Source organism: Rhinolophus ferrumequinum, chromosome 4 (assembly GCF_004115265.2).
Source record: "Rhinolophus ferrumequinum isolate MPI-CBG mRhiFer1 chromosome 4, mRhiFer1_v1.p, whole genome shotgun sequence".
Lineage (NCBI taxonomy): Eukaryota > Metazoa > Chordata > Mammalia > Chiroptera > Rhinolophidae > Rhinolophus > Rhinolophus ferrumequinum.
Genome location: NC_046287.1, coordinates 100,266,618 through 100,287,247, shown reverse-complemented (window position 1 = coordinate 100,287,247; position 20,630 = coordinate 100,266,618). Strand labels below are relative to the sequence as shown.

General features: G+C 41.1%; 1 protein-coding gene across 1 annotated transcript in view; it reads left to right on the top strand.

The window, feature by feature from the left end:
* The window catches only part of FLT1 (fms related receptor tyrosine kinase 1), a 159,265-nt gene that overhangs the window by 37,503 nt on the left and 101,132 nt on the right, over positions 1-20,630 (top strand). Inside the window, exons 4-10 of the mRNA XM_033104221.1 lie at positions 7,816-7,940; positions 11,404-11,566; positions 11,674-11,810; positions 14,284-14,458; positions 15,349-15,466; positions 17,785-17,954; positions 18,372-18,531. Coding sequence (XP_032960112.1) covers positions 7,816-7,940; positions 11,404-11,566; positions 11,674-11,810; positions 14,284-14,458; positions 15,349-15,466; positions 17,785-17,954; positions 18,372-18,531 — 1,048 coding nt within the window. The remainder of the gene's footprint in view (positions 1-7,815; positions 7,941-11,403; positions 11,567-11,673; positions 11,811-14,283; positions 14,459-15,348; positions 15,467-17,784; positions 17,955-18,371; positions 18,532-20,630) is intronic.

Here is a 20,630-nt window from a genome sequence, read left to right as displayed (position 1 = left end):
CTCCCCACTGTTCCACTCTGGAGGGAATGTTCTGATGGGAGGTACTGAGGCTGCTGTCTAACAGAACGCTGTCCGGCTGGAGACGGGAGGGACCAAGCCCCCCGCCCTAACGGGAGGGACCAATCCCCGCACCCCCCCAAAGGATGACTGTACCCTTGGAAGGAATTTCATCTCTAGCCTATAAAACAGGACTTTCTCTTGTTCTTGAATTCATTATTATTATATATGAATCGATTTATATATTTTATATGCTATATACAATATATATTATTAATATATATGCATATAATATGCATATCAAAGTTTTAGTATGGTCTATACATAAATACAAATACACTTTATATCTTCTAGATGCAAGTCCCTTATCAGATAAATAATTGGCAGATATCTTTTTTCCAATTCTGTAGGTTCTCTTTTCATTTTCTTGATGTATGTTTTAAAGCACAAGAGTTTTACATTTTGATGGAGTACAGTTGATCTGTTTTTCTTTTGTTGTTTGTATCATGTATAAGAATCCACTGCCCAATCTGAGATCTGGAGATTTACCTCCATGGCTTTTTTTAAGTTTTACAGTTTCAGCTCTTCCATTCAGGTCTTTGATCCATTTTTGAGTGAACATCTGTGTGTGGTGTGATATGAAGGTCCGACTCTGTTGTTTCGTCTGTGACATTGCTCAAGCACCGTGTGCTGAAAAGACTATGCTTTCACCCATTGAATGGTCTTGGCAACCTTACTGAAAATCAGCTGACTGTAGACTCCTATGCTTATTTCTGCACTTAATTCTACTCCATTGATCTACGTGTCTGTCTTTATGTCAGTACCACACTGTATTAATCACTGTTATTTACAGTTTTAGTAGTTACTTTTGAAATTAAGAATATAAGTCCCTCAACTTTTTCTTTTTCAAGATTGTTTTGGCTATTCTGGATTCTTGCAATTCTGAATTTGAGAATCAGCTTACCAATTTCTACAAATCTCAGCTGGGATTCTGATAGCAATTGCATGTAATTTATAGATCAAATTGGGGGAGCATTGGCGTCTTAACAATATTAAGTCTTCCAAACCATAAACATGGGATGTTTTTCATTTATATCTTTAATTTCCTTCCACAATTTTTTTTTTTTAGTTTTCAAAGTATATGTTACACTTCTTTTGTTAAATATATTCCTTTAATCTTTTTCATGCTATTATAAATGAAATTTTCTCAGTTTCATTTTCAGATTGTTCATTGCATATATATGGAGATAGAATTCATTTTTGTATGTTGACCTTGGATCCTGCAATTTTGCAGTGCTCATTTACTAGTTATAATAGTTTTCTAGTGGATTTCTTAGGATTTTCTATATACAAGATCATGTCATCTGAAAGTAGAGAAAATTATACTTCTTTTTGAATCTGTATGCCTTTTATTTGTTTTTCTTGCCTAATTGCACTGGCTAGAATGCAGCGTTATTCGTAATAGCCATTGAACCTCTAGTACTATGTTGAATAAGAGTGACGAGAGTGGACAACCTTATCTTGTTCCTAATCTTAGGGAGAAAACATCCAGTGTTTCACCATTAATTACAATGTTAGCTGTTAGTTTTTTTGTAGATACCCTTTATCAGGTTGAGGAAGTTCCCTTCATTCTTAGGCAGAGTGTTTTGTTTTGTTTTGTTTTGTTTGGATTTTGTCAAATGCTTCTGCTGTTAAAATGATCATAAGGGTTTTGTTTTTTATTCTTCTGATATATTAGTGACATTAACTTTTGGATGGTAAACCAATCAAGTATTCCTGGAAAATATTCCACTTGGTCATGGTGTATAATTATTTTTATATGTATTCAGTTTGCTAGTAGTTTGTTGAGTTTTTTTGCATCCATATTCATAAAAGGTATGGATCTGTAGTTTCCTTTTGATATCTTTGGTTTTGGTATCAGGGTAATAATGGCCTCATAGAAAGAACTGGGAAGTGTTCCCTTCTGTTCTGTTTTTTAGAAAAGTTTGTGAAGAATTCATATTAGTTGTTTGATAGAATTCACTTGCCATCTGGGCCTGGGCTTTTCTTTGTGGGCAGTCTGATTACTAATTCAGTCTCTTTACTTACAGGTCTATTTGGGTTCCTGTTTCTTATTGAGTTAGTTTCAGTAGTTTATGTCTCTCTAGAAACTTGTCCATTTCATCTGTTATCTAATTTATAATTATTACAACTTATAATTTATTACAATTATAATGTCCCTTTATAATGCTTTTGATTTTAGTAACGTTGGTAGTAATATCTACTGTTTCATTTCTGATTTTATTTATAATACTGTCTTTTCTCTTTTTCCTTGGCTTATCTGAGGTTTGTCAATGTGTTTATCTTTTCTAAGAACAAGCTTTTGGTTTCATGGATTTTTCTCCGGTTTTCTGTTCTCTATTTCATTCATTTCCACTCTAACCTGTATTATTTCCTCCCTTCTGCTTTGTTTAGGTTTAGTTTGCAGTTCTTTACCTAGAGTTCTGAAGTGGAAGATTAGGTTATTAATTTGAGATCTTTTTCTTTTTTTTAATCTAGGCATACAGCTGTAAATTTCCCTCTAAACAGTTTTAGTTCTATCCCATACGTTTTGGTATGTTGTGTCTTCAGTTTCAGTCATTTCAAAGTATTTTCTAATCTCCCTTTTGATTTCTTCTTTGATTCATTAGTTATTTAGGAGTATATTGTTTAATTTCTACATATTTGTAATTTTCCCAAGTTTTCTTCTGTTATTGATTTCTCATTCCACTGTAGTCAGAGAAAATACTGTATTATTTCTATCCTCTTCACTTTATTGGAGTTTGTTTTATGGCCTAGCATATAGTCTATCCCGGAGAATGTTCCATGTGAACGTGAGAAGAACGTAGGTCCTGCGGTGATGAGTGTTCTGTCGATGTCTGTTAGGTCTCGTCGGTTATTAGTATCGTTCAAGTCCTCTGCTCCCTGTTTGGTGTTCTGTCTAGTTCTATCCCTTAGGAAAGTGGAATACTGAAATCTTCTATTATTGTTAAATTCTATTTCTCTCTTCATCTCTGTCAAGTTTGCTTCATGTATTTTGGGACTCTGTTAAGTCACCTATATGTTTATAATTATTATATCTTCCTGCTTGACCCTATTATTATTATAAAATGCCCTTCTTTATATCCAGTAACATTTCTCGTTTAAAAGTCTATCTTATCAATATTAGTATATATATTCAGCTTTCTGTGGTTGCTCCAAAGGTCTGTTTTGAAATCTCAAATGTTTTGATGGGAAGGGTAAGTCAGTGAACAAATTGCCTCTTTCCCCCTTTTTTGGCTCATATTTCAAATGAAATATTTCACCGATCAACAACCTTTCCTCAAGCACTAGGTCTGGTCCATAACACAAAGACCTGCGTGATGTGACAGCTCTTGTGTCAGAAAGAACCCTCTTCATGGGATTGCTAAGTTCCTTGACCTCTTCACTTGGTCCTCAGTTAAAATCATTAACTTCTTTTAAAATAACCAGGAGTCCTCATGACCAGGACTTAGAAGTACGGAAAGTGAGTTAAAGGGAAAAGTTTATAAAAATCATAGGAATAAACAAGTGCTAGGAAACAAGATATTTACTCTTGAAACATTCAAGTCAGAAAAGCTCCCTGAATTCTTTGGGTTATTCACTTGCTCCAAACCCAGTAGAACTCCTGGGTGACGCGAGTGGGAAATGGAGTGGAGTGAGGATGGCACGGGGGTCCTCTGTGTCTGTGTGCCTCAATGTGCCCAAGTGATTACTGCTTCAAAAGGGAATAAATGCATTGACAATAGATGTAATGCCATTCTGAGTGAGGGTCCTTGTCTGATCTTTCCCTGTGTCTGAGCCCACTTGTTGTTCTGAAGGATGACAGCCCAGGTTCTCCCACTGGGTGAGGAAACTTCGTATTCTCTGCCAGTTTCCTGTTACTGCTTTGAGCTCTGCAGAGTTCAGAGGGAGGGTGGCGGGTGGCGTGACCTCCACCTCGCTGTGTGTTGGCACGAGTCCCTGGTGACAGTGTGTCTGTGCCGCTGGTACACTGGCAATCTTTGGATCAGCGAGCTCTTCCTCACTTTCAACAACCAGCCAGTGTGGTCTCAGGAAACCGCTCAGCAGTGGTGGCTGGGTTTGGAAGTCATTTTTAATTCGGTGACAAAGACAAATGTGTCTTATGGAAGCAGTAAGTGGTTTTACTGGTGATATTAATGGAACCGTGACCTCTTCTGTATCTATGGGCCTACAAAACAAAAAAAAAAATGTTTGTATTCTAATATGTCAGGCAAGTTCATTTTTAGCCCTTCCTTGAAACAAACTGCAGAGGAAATATACTATTAATAAGCCCAGAGAATATTGTTTGTGAGTCTGTGTGTACATCTACAGTCATGAGCTCACGTACAAACAGAGTAGGCTGAGAGCGCCACTAGAACTGTGATACAGATGATGTTTTCAATTGTGATGGGACGGACACCACTCATTGAAGTTCTGACATCTCTGAACAGAACCGCAGTGGGCCCAGTGCTGAAATTGGTATTGGCTTTTCAGGGCCAGTAACTGCAGTAAAATTCAAGTGTTTGGGGGATCCAAAGTGACGAAGGGAAAGAAGAAATCCAAAGGAACGTAGCGCTTCTATTTTCATTCGCGATTGGCATTCATTAGTCCAGAAATGACTACACTGATGTTTACTGTTTCCTACAGGAACTTTTATGCCAGTGTCCTTGGCTGAAAATGGTTGGTTAAGGAGACAGTAAATTAAATGTGAACGATTTATAGTTTAGTTACATGAATTAAACCATTTCCTGGTGTTTGTGTTTACCTTGGGACTCACAAAGGAGATAAAAATATAAACTCACAAAAGGAAGGAAAGGAATGATCAAATAAAATCCCATCGTCCCCGCCCAACCAAATGTCTAGCTCAGCAATTTTATTTCAGGGAGGAACTTGGTGCTGATAAGTGAATCTTTGTCTCTGTATAATTAACTTTTCCTCTCTGCATATGCTACTGGTACTACACTCATAAGCTCAACTATTAACTGTGATAGTAAATGTCCCATTCTATTGCATGGAACAAAACTAAAGTAAATCAAATGCAAAATTTATAGTTTTCGTCAAGTAAAACTGGAGGGTGCTTTATAATTTGAGACTTAAATTCAATAATTAAAAATGTTATAACACAATCATTCTAGAATCTGAAAAATACAGAAGGTAAATGAAAAAGTAATAACAACCCATAAAGTCATTACTCAAAGATAATCGTTAACATTTTAGTGTATACATTGCATCTTTTTTTGGTTCCACTTTATGACTATATACTTAAACATTTTTATAGTTCAAATCAAGAATATAGTTTTTGATTTCATGTATCCCGACTCCTTCTCGCCATAAGTTCAACTCTTTCATAATAAGAAAAGGAGGAGTTAACACACATACAGTACTATCTGCCAGCCACCATTCTAGGTGCTTTGTACACATTCATTCATGTAAGCCTCATTATAACCCCTTGAAGTAGATTTTATGGAAGAGGCACAGAGGGTGAAATGATTTGCTGGAGGCCTCAGGACTGAAGGGGCAGAGCCAGGTTTCAGACCCAGGCTGTAAAGGGTGTTTTCTTAATCTGTGATCTGCAGGGTCCCTCTAATAATAACCCTTGGAATGGCCCTCCCGCCAATCAACCTCTTCTCCGAATTCCTCTCACACTAGACAGTATGACATAGCACTTACTTTACCCCTAACGTGGGAAAAATCTGCCCCACTATGGAAAACAATTGCCACCTACCGCTCTTCCTGTGGGGAGCCCTCCTTCAAAAGGAAGAGGCTGGAGATCCTGCTCTAAGGGTGACAGCCTTGGACTGGAGATCAGGAGAAACTGGCCTCCAGGGCTGGTTCTATTCACACTCAGCTCCACCTGTTTTCTCAACTATGAAACGAAGGGGTTGGACAGTCCTTCATTCATTTATTGGCTTGTTCATTCATTCATTTAATACACGTTAGACATTTTCCCTCTATTTCCTCCCCTCTAGAAATTCATCATCCAATGTGTAGCCAGAGATGTAAACTGCCAGTTCAGCGTCAGCATATTTAGTGTTATGCAAGGAGAATGCCGGGGTGCTGGGGGAGCCCCCAGGACGATGGGCTGGCGGAACGGTGTGAGGAAGGGGCTGGCCTAGCAAGACTCCCCAGACTGCAAGTCAGAATTATTTCGGCATCTAGGGGTATACGAGGTGGGCTGTGGTGACAGGGTTTCTCTGGGGCCCTCTCTAGTGTCAAACTATCCCATCCTCAGCAGGTCACAGCAATGTCACATTTGTTGGGGGGGACGCTTAAAACTACAGAAATTTTCTCACATTTTGCAACCTGAGATCTGAAATTGAGGTGTCCACAGGCCACGCTCCCTCTGGAACCAGTCGGGGGGCCCTCGTTGCTGCCCCAGCCTTCTGATGGGTGCCGGCCGTCCTTGGCTTCTCTTGATTTGCAGCTTCCTCACTCGTCTCTGCCTCTGTCATCTAGCATTGTCTCCTGTGTGTCTGTCTTAAAATGACCATCTTTGTATAAGGACACCAGTCATATCAGATCAGGGACCCACCCTACTTACCTGCCAAAGTAATTACATTGGCAATGACCCTATTTGACCCAAATGAGGTCCCATTCTGAGGCACTGGGGCTTAGGACTTAAACACATCATGGGGGGCTGCATAGGTCAACCCCTAACAATCTCTGGCGCCACCACTGCGTCTAGGCAACCACTGCCTACTCACTGCTCGTTTCTCTAATTCGTTCTCCACTCTGAGCTTCCTCAACTCCAACAAGCCAGGTGGGGGCTTGCTTAGTTCTTTCGGAGAGAGTTAGCACAGGACTTCTTTTCATGTGGGCAGATCAGGCTGGAACCAAGGGGGGCAGATGGGGACACAGTGACTCCTGAAGAGATCGCTGTCAGCAGACTGCTAAGGGCAAGGACATGGCGCACTGAGGATGTTTCTAAAGGGATCTGATGCTCATTCTGGTCCCCAGAGGAATTACAGGGATGCTGGACAGGTGGTTTGAAGCCTTCTGACCTCTGACTGGCCAAATGCCATAGTTTTTAAGGGTGCTATCTTGGTGACGATGTAAAGCCTTTCCCAGACCACTCCGCGTGCACTTGCTCATACTTTTCTATTAGTAGAGAAGTGGTGCTTCCTAAAAAAACAGGCCCAATATACGTGTGGAGTAAATGCAGCGTTCCCACTGCTTCTCCAGCCTCTCCTCGTGCCCCGTCCTCCCAAGTATCTCAGACTTCCACATTCATTATTAGTCTGCCGGGAAAAGTCTAGAAAGCCTTTAAGTCATGCTTTGGTCATTCAAATGCTAATCTCCTCCAGTTTGACACCTTTGCCTCACTTCCATCTGTGCGGTCTGTACTCCAAAGACAGCTGACCATCGCACCATCCTTTGACTTCTTACAAAGGCTCCGGAGGGGGCTTCCGGAAGCACTTAGCATAGCTGTGGCAAGAAGTGTATGCAGAATATTCTCCTTTCTCTCTCACTTGCATTTTTATGGCTTTTCCCCACCCTGGTCTAAACAGCTCCCCTCCCCTAATCACAATTGCTTATGAGGCCCTCTGAGAAATCTGATCATAGACCAAGACCTGAATGAGCAATTCAGTTTTATTAGAGAAGCAATCCTCTGGGCAGAAACAGCTGATTTCAGGGAAAAGGACATGACTGATGGGTGCCATCAAGAGGAGAAGGATGTACTGTAGCAGTGCCCATGTGGCCCCGCCAGCTACAGGGTCTAGATGCTTGTCGTACAGTCGTTTATATACATGTGTATTTTTTCATTTTCTTCCCATTCAGATACAGGTAGACCCTTTTTAGAGATGCACAGCGATATACCTGAAATTATCTACATGACTGAAGGAAGGGAGCTCGTCATTCCCTGCCGGGTTACATCACCTAACGTCACTGTGACTTTAAAAAAGGTGAGATTGAGCAATGCCACTCAGAATATTTTTACTGCAAATGAGCATGATGAATTTTTAGAGACTTTATATCTGTGGAATAATTTTCTTACAGACATTTAGGCCCCTCAGTGGACTTTTTATAGCATCCGTTTACTATAAAGCGTAAGCGCTAGGAGTTAGACCTATGTATGTATTTAAACGGAATAAAATGATAATATGTTGAGAACAAATCGATGAGAATAATGAAAGCACGAAATCATGAACATTTTTGTATTTGCCACAAATCCAAGGACTTGCAAATGTGAGAAAAGCCAATTCTACTGCTCACACCAATGAATAACTTGGCAGAGGTTGGCCCAGATTTTTGTTGAAGGCAGAAGTCAGGCCTCCAGCTTCCCGCACAGGGAGTGAGCACCTTCCCTTCGAGCTGGGAACTTCCTGCTGACAAGACGGTTATCATAAGCCTGCTGCGCATCAAACTTAGCCTCTTGGGGGAAAAAAGAGGAGAAAATGCTATCCATGAGATTTTTTTCTTCCTATTATGGTGTAAATTGTGCATGTGGAGAAGGAAAAAGATTTGGGTAGAATCTAATAAAGACAAAAAATGAAAACGTGACATTCCAGCTAATTCATCGGAGTTTAGGAGTACGCTAAGCATGGGATAAAAACGCCTAAAATGAAAACCTGTAGTGACTCCTGAGAGCTCAGAACTTTAAGAGGAGAGTTCAGGCCATCCCAACAGCACCGGCCCTGCCCAGCACTAGGAGCTGCTCAGGGTATGGGGGGACGGTAGGCTGGAGAAGTGTAGCATGGTTTTCAACACCACCTGCTGGCCCTGAATCCTGAAATGTGATGGCGGCGTCTCCCTGTCTTCTTCCTTTGCATTCACTCTCCTACGGTGTTAATCTGATTTAAGCTCTCAGTGCAGTCCATCAGAGACAGGTTTCGGCTTCCATTTTATCTGGGTGTCATCGCCAGGAAATACAAACTCAGCTGGAAACAGCAGAGGAGTCTAACTCCATTGGTGGAAGAAAACCCTGAGGTTCCCAGGGTGTGAGGGACTTCCCTGGCCATACTGGGCACTGGAACCCATAACTGCTGTTTTATGGTTGTTTAGTTGGTGTAAGAGGAAGACCAGAGTGGTTAAGACCAGAAGCTGGGGCCTCCCTGCCTGGCTTCTTCCTACCCTGCACTTACCTGCTGGACAAACTGGCCAGTTACTGAACCTCTCTCCACCTCAGCACCCTCATGTGAGATGGGAGTGACTGTTAGCAAGGCTCACTGAGGCCATTTGTGACAAGCACTTAGAACAATGCCCCGTGCCAGGGAAGACCTAGTCAAGGGTTAGCTGTTACCATGATTTCATCTGGCAGTTTACTTGATTAATAAATACTTGATTTATTAGCAAGTCACTGCTATATGACGGATAGGGAACAAAGCATGGGGAACGAAACTTCTGGTTCATGCAAGCCCCTTGCCTTTCTGCCCTAATGCAGATCTGTTGCAAGGAACATCCCCAAATTCCCACATGTAAAATTTAGGTGGGGAGGGGTTTATTTACTCTTGTTTCTCTACCTAAGATCTATGTGAGAGAGAGAGAGAGAGAGAGAGAGAGAGAGAGAGAGGCCTAGAGCATGAAGTTCTAACAGGGATCTTGGTTTGACACATATATATTGAAAATACGTTAACGTATTGCATATGTATGCTGGTATGAAGTTAATATAAGGTCTTTCCCGCCCACTTGTCTTATTGTCCCTTTTCTTCGAATTTGCCATCCCTGTCCCCTGCCACTGCCTGCTTTGGCAGAGCCGCCATTGGCTGGAAGGCAGGCCTCCCGGAGAATACTTTCTCTCTCAGCCGCCCATCTGTCTGCCTCCTTATGACACGCAGCCACTTCATAGACTTCTGCTATTTCAGTTCTTGTCAGCTAGAAATAAAGTTACTTTGTCAATGAAATACTACCAGGGGCAGTGATGGCTAGACTAGGGTAAGATACACTTTAGAGGAAATGTTACTACATCTTTAAGTCCTGCTGAGGAAATCCCTCTGCAAACCTTTCAGATTCAGCATGCGCTTGTTTTCACACATTTTTAAAGCATCACAGATTTCAATCCCTGACTTAAATTTTGCTGATTTTTTCCCCCTTACTAGCTTGTATCAAATTAGAAGAGAAAGTTCTTTTTCCCCATCGAATGCAAAGCATTCCTAATTTTACAGGTAGAATCCTGACTTATTTGCTAAAACACGAAAGTATCTTTCAGTTGCTTTCAATTCTTCATAATGTAATTCACGTCAGAGCCACGTAACATTCAGGTAACATATTCACATATCCAGCATTTTCACTGGAAGAGACTCTGGGAAGAGAAATCCAGCCACAGGACCACAAATCCCAGCCAGATTAGCTTCTTCAACAAGCAACATAAATAAATGATAAATGGCTAGAGTGATGTAAGGTGTACTTTTTAAAAGAAAATAGAAAAGATTTGAAACTTCTTCATGACAGTTAGGGCTTTCCATTGTAATCTCTTGTGGGGAGGTAATCTGATTTTTTTTCCTTCTTCTTCCACGTAGGGATAAATCATAGTGGCAGCAAGACGGTAGAGCTTCTGAAAGTGGGCTGGCAGGCAGCCTGGCGTCAGGGAATCTGGCCGGGCCCTTCTGTGGAGCAATGGCTCTTTATAACGTCTAAGCCCAAAGTGGACAGTTTATATTGTAGTTTAAAAATTAAGTCCTTGGTGTCTAGAAGATATAAGGGGAGAATCAAACCCTGGATCCCTTCCATCTGTTTGCCTCTGGCCTCCGCGTCTGGTGGTCATCGTCTTCACTGTCAGAGGCCTCAGTTTCGGCGGGGGGGGGGGGGGGGGGGGGGGGGGGGGGGGGGGGTGGGGGGTGGGGGGTGGGGGGTGGGGGGTGGAGGGGGGGTGTTCCCTCCCAGGCCAGTCAAGGCCCTTGGCCTTCTCAGAGTGATGAGAGAGTGCCAAGTGAAAGTTCTGACTCTTGGAGGACCGGGACTGATTTCTAGTCCTTTTGAGACCGTCACCTCTTAGTAAATCATGCAAAATGGGAGGACAAGTTATGACTTGTTAACAACTCTCCCCAGTGGGAAAATTACTAATTGGTTTCTCTATTGAGTATCAGGCCAGTTTTTCACAAAGGCTCCCAGAGGCCAAGGGACACGGCTCCCACCAGAAGTCGGAGGTGACAACTAGGCCCTTCCTTTCACTATAAAGTATCCTCCTTGAGTGCGGTTTGTTGCTACAGCCGATAATAAATGATCATCCTGACCCTAACTGATTATAATAATAAATGTAGGTCTTGCTTCATGCAAAGAAAACTAAAGAACCCCTTAAAGCCAATCAGATGTTTTTTAACCTGTGCTATTTTTATTTTAGATGAAAATTATGTTTTCACAAACTATTAGGGAAACACTATTGCCACAGTGTTGATATGATTTTGTTAAAGCATGCTTCTTCCTTTTCAGTTTCCACTTGAAACTCTGATCCCTGATGGAAAAAGAATAACCTGGGACAGTAGGAAGGGCTTTATAATCTCAAATGCAACATACAAAGAAATAGGGCTTCTGACCTGTGAAACAACTGTGAACGGACATTTGTACAAGACAAACTATCTCACACATCGACAAAGTAAGTGATATTCCAAAGGTGTGAACATGAGCCAAAATGCTCAAGGGTTTAATCTGCTTGATGAAAGTTTGACGTTAAAAAAAAAATGTGATTTCTTGTGCTTTCAGACAATAAAATCATAGATGTCCAGATGAGCTCACCCGGCCGGGTCAAGTTACTGAGAGGTCATACTCTTACCCTCAATTGTACAGCCATCACTGCCTTGAATACGCGAGTTCAGATGACCTGGAGTTACCCTGGTGAGGTGAGTGACCCATATTTCTATCTCTTTTGTAGGATAGTGTTTATTTTTAGTAAGTGAATCGCCACTGAGTTTTTGCGGTGGGAAAAATCAGAATATTCTGACTCCTTTGGCAGGTTGAGTCAATAAAGAAGCTTTGGGTTTGGTTTAGGTGCTTTCTTTGCCTGGCATTTCATGAGTCTGATATGCGTAGATATGGTCTTTTGATGTCCGGAGGTTTTTGTTTTGAAGTGTATAGGCTGGTATTTCTATTGCATGATTCTGGGTGGGAAAGGGGATTGTTTCATCCTTGGAAACTGTTCTCTAGGATTTAGAGATGAGAGAGAAATTTATCACTCAATGCCAGGCAGGGACTATCTTTTGTAACAACAGCAACAAAAAGTTGTTGTCAGCGCATTCATTGAAGATACTGGTAGACAGTCAGGCACCTGATTGGAGCATGTTTGGAAAAGATAATACACCCCAGCCATCCAGTGTTCCATTTGTTAAGTGACAAAGGAGCAATTCTGTCTTTTCAGAAAAATGAGAAGAATGAAGACTGAATTGGGTTCCCTTATTCAAATTAAACATCCTTGCAAACAATCATCATTTTTAAAATGTGTAGATGGAGAATCTATGATAAACTGTTCAGAAACTTTGACAGGAGTTCCAGCCCGTTTCTTGTGTCAGTCAGTGTGATTTACGTGGCATATCCCAGCTAGTCATTTGTTATGTCATTCAGACTGCCCAATCACCAAGTCCACTGATGATTAAATTATGTACGAAAGATTAATGCATCAGCCCCAAGCTATTGTTTTTCACCAACATTTCTTGCTATGGAAATAGACTAACTTAGCAACAAAAAGGTGTAACAAATGTCCTGTAGGGACACATTAAGGACTCATTAGTTATAAATATTTTCTAGAAAGTGGTATTCGCTTCATTTAAATAGAAATGCTACAACTTTTGACAATATTTTCTGGGTTTTGATAGAGATTAGATATTCTCAATAAATCAATATTCTCAATACATACCAAGAGAAGAAACTTTCATCCTATTAGCGTTGCCTCGCTCAGTACCAGTCCACATGTATTGAAAGCCAGTGGCCTGGAATGGCACCCTCACGCAGGACGCTCTGGGATGGAAATATTCTGTATCTCTGCCGTCTACGACTGTCACCACACACGGCTAATGAGCACTCAGAATGTGGCTGGTGTGACAGAGGGACTGGACTTTTTATTCTGTTTACTTTTAATGTAAATAGCCACATGTGGCTGGTGGCTGCCATACTGGACAAAGCTGGTCTAAAACATAGGACCAGTTGTTTTCCCAGGCAGAGACAATACTCATGTTACTAAAACTTGGGAAGGAAAGTGTTCTCGAAGGGAGAAGGGAGAGGCAATACCTACAGAATTGAAGTTGCTTAAAAGGCCCTCCCTCTGTTATGTTAGTGGATTGCGCCTCTGGTATTTGATGGTGGACTGATACCTTCTCTCTGGTTATTGCTGAGAATGAAGAAAATGGCCTAAACGCGTTCCACCAGGGCACTAAAAGGACAGGTAGGTCGAAGTTATCAAACATGGCATAGAGGAGAGCTAAGTTCAAGACTCAAAGATCAGTTTGCACAGCTTCCAGAGTCTTTTTTCTATGCCCCTTTAGGGAGAAGGAGGAAGGGAGGAAATAACATATTATGTATTATAAAATGTAGTGCTGAAAAAAAAGAAAGAAAGAAAAGGAAGGAGCAATTAAAGGAAAAGTCCATGTGATCTCATTTTCTCAAAACTGGGAGCGTTGCTGTGGCCAGTTCAGAGCCCAGAGGCCTGTGGCTGGTCTCCCTGAGGCAAACATGGGACAACAGCCCCCGAGAGTTGGAGAAGCGGGTGGACGGCTTGTGTGTTCCCAGATCCAGTCAGTGGGATTTAGCAGAAATTGGCAAGCATTGCTCAAATGGTGAAATAACGAAACTGGGAGTGTTACACCTTAGTAGCTGTGGCCAGGACTCATTCATTATCTTTTCCTTCAATTCAAGTAAGGAAGCAGAACACGCACATGGCGATTTACTAAAAAACACTGTCACTAAGCTAGACACTGACAGTGATTATTGCCTGTGTCTGTGTGTGACATCCATGCCTAGAGACCACGTTGCTGTTTAGGGACGTGTGTGTGCCAGAAGGAAGTCTCCAGATTTCTTCTCCCAAGACCTAGTTTCTGGCCTACTTCGGCCAGCATGTCTGTCACCTCAGTAAAGGGACCCCGCGCACGTCATGGGGTTGTGGTAAGACACTATAGAGCTAGTGTCTGTGAAAGTCCACCTGGAGGGAAGGAGGGGCTCGATCAATGCCTCTGTGGCCACATCTGAAACACACCCAGACAGAGACGTAGCTTCCAGACCCCTCGCTCCAAGTGGGTTGCCCATCTCGGGACTCATCTGGGAAGTGCTACCAGTTGAAGCCTGAGCAGTTACTACTTCTGCATTTGTTACACCTTTTCCTTCTAGACAAATAACAGAGCCTTGACCAAGCAACGCATTGACCAGCGCAGTTCCCGCACCATCATGTTCTACAGCGTTCTCACTATCGACAACGTGCAGAGGGCGGACCGAGGCCCTTACACCTGCCACGTGAAGAGCGGCCCATCCTCCAAATCGGTGAACACCTCAGTGCACGTGTACGGTAAGGACCGCACTCTGCTTCGAAGCGGTGTGGATCCGGGTGGTTCTCTAAACAAGGACATTTCCTCTGAGCCAAGAGGGCACTGTCACGAGCGAAGACAACGCTGTCCCCTCCTCCACCTCCAAAAGCAAATCACATTAAGTGCTCTTGAAATCTAGTACTTTTGAAGCGGACAGAGTTTCAAGTTTATTGTGGTTAATAATTCAGTTAGATTACATTATAATCTCAATGAAATTCTTTTTTTAGTGCTCCATATAAAGAAAACAGAAAAATATGATAATTTTGACCTTTATTTTCTGGGGGAAATTTCTCAGGTATTACTATGATTTGAGAAATTAAAATAAGGTGTGATACATTACTTAGAGGTGAAGCTATTTTATCCCTGGTTTTACCCTCATGAAATCCTAATACTGTTGCTTAATTCCAATAGGCAAATTCTGTAAAGAAAATATTAAAACTTCTTTAGAGTACTTAAAAACCTTATTTACTTCCACTGTTGAAAAGAAAAACAGTGTGAGAGGAGTGACTATTCTATCAATTCTATCAGTGGCCTCCAGCTGAATTTATTTTATATCTGGTTAGTTGTTTTAGGGTGCCAGAAGGAACTTTCTCCCATCTTACTCATATTGGCCCTGTAGATTTGTAGAAGTATCTTTCTACTTTTTTGTTATTGTGATGTAGACACTTAAGTTGTTTCACTTTCTGTTGCCCTGCCACTGCGTCATTGATCACTATTTGGCTCATTGATAGGCTTGACCATAATTCAGCTCTGTTTATTTACGCATTGGTTGCACCCTCCTTTAATGAGGCAGTGAGTTGGTTTTTGTGTTTTTTGTGTGTGCACGTAAATACAGTCTTTTCTAATATATTGATCATTTCTCCTTTCAAAGATAAAGAATTCATCACTGTGAAGCATCGAACACAGCAGGTGCATGAAACTGTAGCTGGCAAGAGGTCTTACCGGCTATCTATGAAAGTGAAGGCATTTCCCCGGCCGGAAGTGGCATGGTATGACCACAATTACTTTCCTATCAGTTTATGATAAGCTTTTTAAGTAGGAAGATCCAGGAGTTCAGTGGCTTGAATTCCTGAAAAAAAATCAAGACATGTTCCCCAGACAGCAGTGCAGAGCTAAGAACCGTGTTGAGTCTGGGCTGGGAGTGGAGGGGGCAGGAAGGGTCGGAGGGAAGGGCAGCAGTGTGCCCGGATGGAGGGGGCATAGGGGTTTTCTGAGTGCTCACTGCAGTTCAGTCATTCACTCACGGTGACCAAATTTCTGCATCTCTAAACCTTCCTATGATGTCAGCATCCTCTGAATGGAACATGTTGGGGAATGATTCGGAAGCATCCTGAATAAATAACGTGCTCTATTACCCCTGAAGAAGGGGGCCCTTGTGTCAAGGATAATAATTCTTTGATTATCTGAAAATAATTCTTTCATATTACAGCTGGGTTGAAAGTTCCAGTCTTGTTTTAAAATTAAACAAACATTAACAGAGACAAGACTTATTCAGTTGCAGGGGTAGACAAATGGACCTACTTGAACTAATTAAGTTTTCTTTGGCCCAAAGTCTGCATATTCAGAAACTCCTTAGGCAGTTTTTTTAAAATGCTAGTACAGCACCTGATGTAAAACAATGTAATCTGTTTATAATCTGCAGTCATTTTTAAAATCACTTTTAAACGATATCTTTGGCTCAAGCCATTACATTTTAAACAAAGAGTAGAGCAGAAAACTGATTAGGAAAACAACCCATACAATACAGAAGTGGTGCCATTGTAGAATCTCCTCAACCTGAGCTTATTTTGCTTTCAGTATCGTAGGAGTGTTTTTTTCAGTTTCCTCAGATAGTTTAATAGGTAATTAAAGAGAAAATTACATTTGTGCTGTGCCCCTTCCTGCTGTTGCAGAAGAGATTTTTTTTTGGGGGGCGGGGTGGGTCATAGTATCTACAAAGCTTAACAGTCCACTTTCTATGCCTGTACATTATTCCTTCATAGGAATGGAACCCCTCTAGGAGGTGCATCCCCTCTTTCTGTGCCTGAGAGTACCCCCATCTATTACACAGAGCTCATTTCTTCAGTTACTAAGTAGCAAGGACCTAAAACAAAATGAAACAAACCAGAAAACATCAATCCATTTTCAAAAATACTGACTTGTTCATGGGAAATAATTTAAAGGAATACTAACGATATTTGTAATCACAGAATAGAACACAGTCATGTCAGCTGCTTTGGAACGGAGACCCACTAGCAACGTGGGAATTTGTTTGCAGGACACATGAATACGAAGACCACTCCCAATATTATATACCTTTATACAGAACACAACACACTCCTGTTAGGTTAAAAAATGCCCATTTGGGGGCAGCTGGTGAACTCAGTTGGTTAGAGCGCGGTGCTCTTAACAACAAGGTCGCTGGTTCCATCCTGATCCCCACGTGGACCACTGTGGGCTGCGCCCTCCACAACGAGATTGAAACAACTGATGGGTCCTGGACACACACACACACACACACACACACACACACACACACACACACTGCCCATTTCAAGAACTGTGTGATTTAATGCAATTATAGAATTTTAGAGTTAAAGAGATCTTTGAGAAATTCTAAGAAATCTGGAGAAACTGCGGCTCACACAGGCAGTCAGTGAGCAGCATGCAGGCCCCCAACTTCCTAATTCATGGTTCTGTATGTGGTTGCACGACCGCGAGGCATCAATTCTGTATTTAAAGTTAAAATTTTTTAAGTTTATACCCTTTGTGAGTTTTGTGCCTTTACTCTTCTTCCTCAGGGGGAAAAATCTTGATAATCTTGATTTCACCATAGTTTTTGAAAGGGACAATTGGTGTGACCATTTAGATAGCTAATAAGAACTCCACATGAGACCACAATAGCAAAGTCTATTTTTACTTTTATCTGGAGAAGAGATCTAGGTGATCTGACTTACAATGGCCCTTGTATTGCTGATGGAGCCTCATGGAAAACTCTGGAAAACGTCTCAGATGGAATCAGCTGGTGCTTCTGGGTTAATACTTGCGTCACACTGGTGACCAGCACCCCTGGGGGGTGCACTGAACCATCACGTCTCTGTCCTCATTCAGCCTACTTCTTCCTCTTTGCCAATAAATTTGAGGTGTTTCCCAGTCTAAAAATCACACTTGGCTTTACTGAAAAGTTAGTGTCTATGTTTTTTAAATGAATGTTGAGGATGAAAGGCTTGAAACGCATAACCATGAGCTCACGAACGTAAATGGCAGTATGAAAGTCATACCTGACAGGCAGGATAAAGTGACCTACTGATCATGCGCTTAACCACAGGCTAAAAGATGGGTTTCCTGCGACGGAGAAATCTGCTCGCTATTTGGTTCGTGGCTATTCGTTAATCATTAAAGATGTGGCTGCAGAAGACGCCGGGGATTACACCATCTTGCTGGGCATAAAGCAGTCAAATGTGGTCAAGAACCTCACGGCCACTCTAATCGTAAATGGTAAGTTTACTGTTCATACTTGCTTCTGGTTCTGCTAGGGGTAAAATTAACGACAATTTATAAATCAAAAAATCACTATAACGACATCAAAGAAAACAAAATTTTAAACAATTATTTTAAAAACCACTCACGCCTTCATCTTAACTATTTCGTGTGTATTTGTTACCTTCCATAAGTAAAACGGCTTTTTTTAGTCGTAATCTGTACCTACCATGGAATCAATTTTTTAATGTTGTCAAAACACTTCTACTTTTAAAAAACTTGGCATTAAGTGACCAAAAGGAGGGTTCATTTGTTTTTTGTTTATGTTTGTTTCCCTGACATCAAAGCCAATGACAGTGAGTTCCTTCCTGCAGTGGCCCAGGGTCATGAGAGCAGCTCTTGACTTCACTGCTGTTCTGTTCATCTCCTTTCCAGTGAAACCCCAGATTTACGAAAAGGCCGTGTCATCATTTCCAGACCCGACTCTCTACCCACTGGGCAGCAGACAGATCCTGACTTGTACCATCTATGGTGTCCCTCAACCTACCGTCAAGTGGTTCTGGCATCCCTGTAACCACAGTCATTCAAAAGCAAGGTAGGGCTAATTCGTTTCTTGAATAGTTCTCAAATACATTTTGACACTTGGACTCAAGAGTCTTTACTGGACACAGGTGGGAGTTTGCAGGTGGGATGTAAGTATAGGGGGTGCCCAAATGTTCCCTGCCTCGGGAGGAGGTAGGCACTGGCAATTCTTCTTCCTTATCCTTTTCTAATCATTTCCTACGTTTCCTCTCTAGTTCAGTTTTAGGAGCACAGGGACTGAGTTAAGGTCACCCTGTGGTCCATTATTTGGAACTTCAGTCTTGTTTTCCAGTGGAGGCTCCACCATCGGCCTCCCCGTTTCCTATCATGATGACTGTCTTTCATCGGCTTTGCTCCTACTCTTCCATCCATCTGAAATGTGCTTCCACTATTTTCTGTTTCCCGAGAGACCCCTTCATCCCGGAAGGCTCAGCTCTTACGTCACCTTCTGACTACCTCACTCAGACTGCTCTCTCCAGCCTCAGTATGAGCAGCACTCTGTACACCTGGTTACACTAGGTGTGCATGTCTGTTCTCTAAGCTATGAGCTGAGTGAGAGCACCTCTGCATCCTGGCACGTGGTGGACGCTCACTGTGTAATTGCTGCAGGAACACATCCCTGCCCTGTTAATTGTGTGGTGTTCCCTTGCATCCTGTTCATGACTGAGCCCGTTTGCTTCTTTTGCATTTTTTGTTTAGTCTGGAGGAATGGAATTAATGATAGTTCGTGAGAGCTAACTTGACAACCGGGAATAGGATTGATAGGTACAACAGTAAGATATTATTGAGATCGCCCAAGAATTGCCATTACACCAAATATTTTTCTTTATTGCTTTTAATTCCACTAGCAGAGTGTTTGGGAGAATTACTATTAAAAATATTTAGCTTGACAAAAAGTAAGCAAGACATAGTTCCAGCATAAACAGATAGAAGCGGCTATTTGGTTTTCTAGATCCTTCCTGCAATTTCAACTCTCCATTTTGTGTTTTAATCTTTTGTTTAAGGTGTATTATTCTGATAATGAGTTACTGGTGAGTCACAGAATTCCTGAGGAGTAGCTATTTTCATATATGTCTGATTTCTCATCGGAAAGATGGAAAACTTATAAATCTTTAACACTTTGTTTACCACTGTGCATATTTAACCTAAAAGAAAGTGAGATATACTGAACTTTTGAATTATTTTGCTAGTTTGGGGGTAGGCATGCATATTTATGGACCCATCTCTTTAAGGCTTAGATATTTGTGCTAACTTAACATGTAAATAAATTAAAAATAACTACATTACTTAAGCTATTGGATTTGAACAAAAGTATAGAGGTGACTTCTTATGGAATAACACAGCCTTTTGTAGATATTTTTAATTTTTGTTTTGACCATAGCAAATCTATAATTTCAGCTCTATTTAGGATTAGAGCTGGTAATAATGTTAGAAAATAACAATTGTGAGTGATAGAACATAATATAATAAAGTTAGGTTTGAATAATACTTATAAAATATGGCTTTGAGAGGAGTGAGATCAGCGTAAGTGAAACTTTATAAACATTAGCTCTTTTTCTGATTTCTTTGTGGTATATGAGATCCTTCTCCCATGTTATGGAGTGATGTCCAGGACCCAAAAGATGTCTTATTCCTTTTGGAAGTCTCTCAAAACTCAGAGTAGTGCTTAAATCTTCATTATATGTTTGTTGACCATTTGGCTTATTCTTTGTTAAAGATATTCTTTTTTTTTTTAACCAGTCACAAGACAGATCAAAAATGAAAGCTTTAACTGTTTTCAATGATGCTGCATTTAAAAAAAGTTCTTGCTTGAAATTATCTGCTGAAAATGTGGTGCTTGGTGGTTAAGTTAGTACATTAAACTCAGAAGTATTTCAGAAAGATTATGGGACCTTTGTGCACTAAGAAACAAATACAGCAACTATTTCATCCTGTCAGAGAGATAAAAGCTAAAATTGACAGATAAATGAAGCCCTCTTTTAATTACTAAAAATTGTCAAATTGTCTTTATATAGGTTATATACTTAGATTAATGCTTAGATTCAGTTGTAGACAGGAATTTTAGTAGCATTTGAATAAGGGATGTTCTATTGCATAACATTTTTAAATCTT